At 32.6% G+C, this 7,689-nt stretch overlaps 1 protein-coding gene across 1 annotated transcript in view; it reads left to right on the top strand.

Annotated features, from left to right (window-relative positions):
- Positions 1-1,940: 1,940 nt before the first annotated feature.
- LOC111398103 (AP-1 complex subunit sigma-2-like) overlaps positions 1,941-7,689 on the top strand; it is an 8,170-nt gene continuing 2,421 nt past the window's right edge. Inside the window, exons 1-6 of the mRNA XM_023025057.1 lie at positions 1,941-2,090; positions 2,922-3,008; positions 3,205-3,296; positions 3,436-3,544; positions 3,638-3,673; positions 7,579-7,673. Of these exons, the coding sequence (XP_022880825.1) occupies positions 2,088-2,090; positions 2,922-3,008; positions 3,205-3,296; positions 3,436-3,544; positions 3,638-3,673; positions 7,579-7,673 (422 nt within the window). The 5' untranslated portion in view covers positions 1,941-2,087. The remainder of the gene's footprint in view (positions 2,091-2,921; positions 3,009-3,204; positions 3,297-3,435; positions 3,545-3,637; positions 3,674-7,578; positions 7,674-7,689) is intronic.

Raw genomic sequence — 7,689 nt, 5'->3', positions numbered from 1 at the left:
AATTTGTATAGAATATTGAGAAATATTCTAGAAAGAGATGGATGAAAAGTTGTGTCTTTTCATATGAATCCAATAATTAAGAATTCCAAGAGGTGTCTCTTGGTGTGGGTGTATCTTTTGACATACCTTTCTAACTATTATATATTGGCTAAATATGTTTGGATTTTATAATTTAAAAAGAATTCAAGAAATTCAATTCATAATTTCGTATCATTCCATTCCATGCTTAGATGGTTTTGCATAAAACTCTGGCATCAAAGTCATGGTTATGGTAGAGAAGAAACTCCATTCTAGTATTTGGTATAAGCCATTTGGAGTGTTTATATGGCTCGATGTAGTAGTTGTTTTCTCGGGAGATGATTGTCAGAAAATTGTTAGCACCGATGCAGGGTAAATTCATCTTAAGGACAAAGTGTCCAACACTTACCTCGGTCAATCGCGTCACTTGCATCTCTCCTTGATTCTTTATGATTTGTTCTTTCGTATTTGATTTCAAAAAATTAATAACATTATTTTGATTTCATATAGGTTTGAAATAAAGAATAGAAATGATTGAATTTGTCGTTTCATCTTCCCAAATCGATTTCGATAAGACGAAACTGCGTTTCGATTTCGTAAACATAGATTGTATGTTTTGTGAATATAATATGCACAATATCAGTGTAATTTTTCAACAAGCTTAACCTTGCACAGTTTGACCCTATAAAATCTTAAAAAGACTCCAAATGAATAAAAAAAGATTAAACCCCGTTTGGTTCTAATTTTTTACCCTAAAAAGTCATTTTTTTATCGTTACTTCCCTAAATCAACCATTATTTTTGACTTCTTTACTCACAGGTGGTACTTACTTTTTTCTCTAACAGTCAAAAAATCAATTCTCATAATCACTACTGAACAGACCCTAACTTCTTGTTGGATTTTTGTTATTTTTAAAATATATTTTTTTCATCTTTTTAATTATACAAATTCAAAAATTTTTCTTATTTTTAATAATACATTTTTCATCAATTTATTATTCTAAAATACATTCCTAAATTATAATGGGATTCAGACAGACACTAACGTGCATTTGATTGTCAATATTTTTCATGAAAAATGTGTTTTTCCACTTAAATTTCTGCTTTTGTGCTGTTTGACTGACATATTTTTCCATGAAAATATTTTCCTCCTCAAAATCAAGAAAAATATTTTCTTTATGGGAGTAGGATTTTATTTTTAGAAATTCACTATCTATTTTTCTCTCTCATCTACCTAGTGATGGCAATGGGTCTAGCCGAGCCGGCTCGACTCTTTTACCCACGAGCTCGGCTCGGGCTCGTGGCTCGTGAAAGACGATCGAGCTTGTGAGACCACGACCTCGTGGGTAGAGCCGAGCCCGCTAGCCGCTCGCGAGCTCGTGATTTTTTTAATTCTTTTTTTTATGGTAAATTTGCACATTTTTTACTTTCTTTTTTTAATATATATAAATTTACATTTTTTTTACGTGCCCGAGCCGAGTGGCCTAGTCGACTAGCCGCTAGGCCCATTTAACATCCCTACATCTACCCACAAATAAAAATCGAATAAGTATAATCTTTTATAGGTTGAAAATTAAATCAATCAAACACATTTAATTGATAATTTTCATGCAAATAACTTCTAGGCAAGTGAATTATCTAAAATTTATTTATTTTTTCCTTTCAAATTCAATGCTTACAATTAAACGCATTCTATGAGTGTATGATTCTTATTTTTCTTATAATATATTTTTCTCTATTTTCGTTCAACTATATATTTTTCATTAAACTAATATTAAACCCCAAGTCAAAAACTTTTACATCTGTCTAACCACATTTTCTTTTATCAATCTACTATTTCAATATACATTCTCAAAAAATAAAGTGGATCAAAACACACCCTAAATATTAATGGAGACGGAAGAAAAAATAAATAATTCTATTTCTACTTATACAGTACATTCGTTTTTTCTCCTAAGAGAGGTTGAAACTTGAAACGTTAACGTACTGGTACAAAAGGAGAAGGAACGAAAAGCTGATTTTTTGTTTCAATTGTTATAGTGCACTGGTGAATCTGGATCGGCTGACGACATGGTAACAATTTTTTTAGAGTTCTTCGCTTTCAATCTATTCTTCTGATTGCTGATTTCTGTAGTATTTTCTCGTTTGAAACTATGTAATTGATTCCGGATTTCGGGGAAGATTTCTTAATTTTGTTTAACATCAATCTCGTTTCAAACTTTGGATCTATAAGCTTGTGATTATGTCGGATTAGCATCCTTGAGATCCTTTCTGGATCTACATATGCTTTGTTCATTCAATAAGAAATAAGAGTAGGTTGAACATTTTTCTAGATAGTTTTTAAAGAATTCTAAGTGCAAGATTTTCTGGCATTATGGAGATCAAGATAAGATCAACGTCGATTATGGAGATTAAGATAAGATCAACTTGGAGTCGAATTGTGATTTTATACTCCAGTCACAGAATACCCCAATAGAACTTTAAGCACTCTGAACCAATAGATGAAAAAGGAAAAAATAAAAAAATAAAAGGGCCTTGGGATAATCAGAAAGCTTCCTTCCAATAATTGGTTAATGTAGTAAGGAGGTTCTGCCGGGTACTGTCATGTTGATGCTAGTGAAAGAATGCATCTAAAGTATACCTACATGATGTTTTTGTTTATTATGTTTGCTTTTGATTAGTACATCATTTCCATTACATCTAAGAAATCCTGATATTATAGCTATTCTATTCAATTATTCCCTGTAGATGAAACCTAGATTAACACTACTAGAAGTACTCAAAATGCATCCTGCACTTGATAAAATAATTTAGTATCTCATTTGTAATCAGAAGCAAAATTTTCAGTTTCCATTCCCTTTTTATTACAGTTGAAGAGTGACTTAGCTTCTTGTCTTATTTCAGATCCACTTTGTTCTCCTTATTAGCCGGCAGGGAAAAGTGAGGCTAACAAAATGGTATTCACCTTATTCTCAAAAGGAAAGAACCAAGGTATTCACCTTATTCTTGTGAAATTTGAAATGATATTGTATTTGTAGTAGATCATTCCTTTCACAGTAGATCTAAAATGATGCAACAGGCTTGACTTTGCGCTATACTATTTTTTTTTAGAAAATAAATTTTCTTAATTGATTTACATTTTTCAAGGACTCTAACAACACTGCATATTCTCTTGTACTTTCTAAAGGTTATTCGGGAGCATAGTGGTATGATTCTCAGTCGTGGCCCTAAACTGTGTAATTTTGTGGAGTGGAGGGGATATAAAGTTGTCTATAAAAGGTGTTGTGTCATCTGTATTTAGTTCCAAGTTCATTTCTGTTACCATGATTTTTCAACAGCATATAATTTGTTTTCCTGATTCCCTCTTGATAATGGCGTACACAAGTAATCATTCTTTGCTTTTTCTGTACTAATGCAGATATGCCAGCCTTTATTTCTGCATGTGTATTGATCAAGATGACAATGAATTGGAGGTCCTCGAGATTATCCACCACTTTGTTGAAATACTAGACCGCTACTTTGGAAGTGTGAGTACTGAAACACTGTGAAGCATCATTAGCGTAGGGATAGGTTTAAATCATGTTCATATTCTAAACTGAATGTTCTTCTTTGTCCATTAGGTGTGTGAGCTGGATTTGATCTTTAATTTCCATAAGGTACAACTCTTTATCCTGGGTTGATTTTTATATTTTGAAGAGTCTTAATAGACTGTTGCCTGATTACTATTTACAAAAAACTTGTGTTCATACATTCGAGGCGTAAAATTATAGAGATTGCAAAGAAAGGAAAGTTGATGGAATTTTATGGGCTGGTTTATTTCTGAGTGTTTGTGTATTTGCATACTTGCCTCATGGAATGATTGATTTGCATTGTTGACTCTCATTATCCCTCTGTGTTAAAAATTTCCAGTACCTAGATTCTTTGTTCAACGATATGAACTTGCAGCTTGCAAGGTCGGATTTCTTATAAAAAGCCTAGAAAAGGCAAGACAAACAAGCACACACCTTAGCTAACCTAAGGCATAAGAGTTAATAGAGGCACTCAAGGCATAAGCTTCAGGGCAATTAATGCAAGCCTCACTTGAGGTGCCCCTTATTGCATAAGCCTTAGACAACATTTTTTTTTCTTACAATGATTTAGTGCTATCTCTGAGCTAAGATAGCAGTGGCATCTTTAATAAGACGTGCGAAATCCACTTCATTGTACAAATGTCAAATAATTTGCTTGCCATCTCTATGTGCTAGGTTGTGTGCATGTGCATCTCTTTGCATATGTCCTTATGGTATCTTTTGCTTGCCATAGGTAATGAACATCATTTTCATCTTTATCATTTTATAATGCTGTGCATAATGTTTAAATAGTTTAACTTGTCTTTTGCTTCCATAGTTCCATTCTGTTAATCAATAAAGCTGATGGGGGAGATGCATCTTGAGGCAAGATAAATTCTTTATTAGGTTGTGTATTTTAGTGAAAATATGATTTCTGTTCAATATTTATCTTTAAAAATTTAAAACTTATATTCTCATCATAAAAGAATTAATTTATTCTTGTTGGAAAAATTGATGGCATATCACTTAGGATCCGTTTGATTGCAAAGATGGAATTTTGGTGGAAAGAAAATGAATTCCAGGGAATTGAATTGTCTAAAAATTATTTTAGTGGAAATTGTCAATTAATAGTGTTTGATTGATATAATTGTTCACGTGAAAAGTGTTGAAATAAAAGTATGTTTTGGTGTTCGTTTGGTTTTGTTTTTCATGAAAATTGTTAATTTAAGAGATATCCACTTCTACAATTATTCCTAAAAAAAATTTCCATTGCCACCAAAAAAAAAAAAAAAAGGAAGATCATCTATATTTTGGTGTTCGTTTGGTTTTGTTTTACATAAAAATAGTCAATTTAAGGGATATTCTCTTTTATAATTGTTCCTAAAATTTGTTCTCATTGCCAAAAATAAAATTAAAAAAAAATGTGGAAAACCAGTTCTCGCCGCTTTGGTGAGAATTGATTTACACCAAATCATGAAAAATGCAAGTGTATGGGGAAAAGATGGAAAACGAATTCCATGGGAAAGTTTTGCTATCAAACACACAAAATTGGTGGAAAGTGGAATTCGAATTCCATTTTCCATGGAAGTTGTTCCAATCAAACATGGCCTTAGTTTATTCTAACATTAGATATATAGTTGGCCTTATGTTAGTGTCACTTAGTGGAGCTTATCTGGCATAAACTGCTCAGCAATAACTGAAACATTTTGGGATAAGCAGTGACCACAGATTTACGATAATTAGGAGACTAACTATTGATAGTTTGCAGATGTACTTGTGCAGTTGTATAATATATTACAATATCTGCAAGTTGTATGATGACTATTTGTTACATTTTCTAGACATATATAGTCGTAGTTAAGATTACAAGAACATAATTAAAGAGTAAATGTAATCTTCCTACCCATATTAAATCCCTTCCGACAAGCAGTGTTTTAAAAGCAAAGAGGTAAGCAGTACCTCTTCTTGTGGTGGAGTGTGTGCTTCCACGAACTTTCATTTTTATCCCCTGTTTGACAACCATTATTTCAAAACTCTTTTTTTCTTGTACTCATTCTCAACCATACGTTCTTAAGATAAAATATTTTTCCCGTAAACACAAATTTTTTTCCTATTTTTTAACCCGGAAATTCTCAGTGGAAAGAAAATCTTAATAAGGATACGCAATGCTGTCCATGAAAACAGTTCTAACTTCTCATTATAAATCACTTAAACCAATTCCTACAACAAGCATGTTGTAACAAAGTTGACATCAAATAGTAGTTTAACTTGTTCGCTAAATAAAAATAGATGATTCACTCTCTCAAATCTTTCATCGTCTGAGTCTATGCTTTTTTTTTTTTCCCCTTAACTGAATAGGTATTCTATATTTTGATATAATTCCTCTTGTTAGCCACATTTGTTTACATAAAGAGTTTGGAAGTGGGAACATAGGCAAATGTTAGTATGCTATTTATCTGTTTGATAAGAAGAGTTTGAATTTCCTTGAAATTAATGGATTTACTTGTTAATCATGGATAATCATACTGAGTACCATTGAAGGTACTAATGCTGTCACTCTTTGTCGGTGATAGGAAATTAGAGTTGGTTGTTCTTCTGTGATTTTAATTGACTTGGGCCATGAAACATTAGTTTTATTATCTGTAATAATTCAAACGCCCTTGAAGTATCAACTCCTGTGGGACCTATGTCTCAATGTTATGGGCATAAGAGGTGTTTATCAACTCTTTGAAATGCTCCAAATCTATGCTGCTCAAATCCAAGTGTCGGATATTTATTTTCTAAAATATAGGATACGAGGATATAGTTAAAAAGAGTTCAAATTTCGGACATGGGTACGTCTTTCAAGTTTCAATTCTTTTACTAGTTCAAGATATCATTTTGAATAGACTAAAATCAGTTGTTCACAAGATGGAAATGAGTATTGGAGTTTAGATTTCAAATTTTGGAGTTTAGATTTCAAATTTCAATTATGGGAAGTTAATTACTAAATATTATATAAAATAGAAAATGAGGGACTTTATTGTAATTTGGACTCAGTGGAGCACCAATTAACATTATATGAAATCCATTTTCATTTTATACAGTCAAAATTCTAAACCATCGATACAAAGAGGGAAAGAAGGAATAAAAAGAAGAAAAGGGAAAGAAAAATAAAGAAGCAAAAATAATGAAGTGTCCGGTTGAAATTTGGAGGATCCGACACATATCCCATACCCATACCCATACCCATTCCCATGTCGTGTCATATCAGACACGGATATTCCGACCATTTCAAAGAGTCGAGTATCAAAGCTCCAAATTATAAAATGTGCACCTCATAGGACATTTTTCTTCTTCAAATGTCCGAGGCAATCTTATGAGCCTCGGCCACAAAGTGGCTTTTGATGTCTTTAGAACACCTCTAGCAAGAGATCCATTGTTCTTTTGTAAAAGTGCTGCAGTGTTTTGCTTGGGGTTATGCTATATAATTACCACTTGTCTAGAGTAAGATTTTTTTTCCCTTCGAGATGGACAACTTGAAGACCAGTATGATGCGTCAAGGAGTGATAATACGTGATGCTGCTTATCTTTTCTGTGGCTTAATATGGCAGAAATTTTGTTTTCTTGGTGAGCCTTTTAGGAATTTCAAATTATATCTATTGGGTATTTTCCTTCCTTTGACACTTGAGCATTTCCATGTGTGCAAATTTTACATTGTCACTTGGAAAAGAAACTATACTATTTTGGTTGGAGTATGTCTAGTGATCAAACGAAACCTGCAATCTCTTCTTGATAGAATTTGATAATATATTATTTTGTTCGCCACTCGTTTTTCTTTCTACAAGCAATTGTATCATTGTTTCAGTTTCAACTACTTGCAAGTTGCTCTGAAATTCATGGGTGGCTAAGTGAGCCAAGAACACAGTTTTAAATCTGAAACAGGCATTTTTATACCAACTGTAGCCTCCATATTCGATGTGTGCCCACTGGATGTTCTTTGTTTTTCAATTTGAATTGTTTCTGATTGACAGGCTTATTATATACTGGACGAAATTCTAATCGCTGGTGAACTTCAAGAGTCGAGCAAGAAAACAGTTGCACGTTTAATAGCTGCCCAGGTATTGCTGTTTTACAGTTTTATA

The sequence above is a fragment of the Olea europaea genome, chromosome 7 (genome assembly GCF_002742605.1).
Source record: "Olea europaea var. sylvestris chromosome 7, O_europaea_v1, whole genome shotgun sequence".
Taxonomy (NCBI): Eukaryota; Viridiplantae; Streptophyta; class Magnoliopsida; order Lamiales; family Oleaceae; genus Olea; species Olea europaea.
The sequence above is the reverse complement of the archived record's forward strand: the minus strand, read 5'-3'. Positions and strand labels throughout refer to the sequence as shown.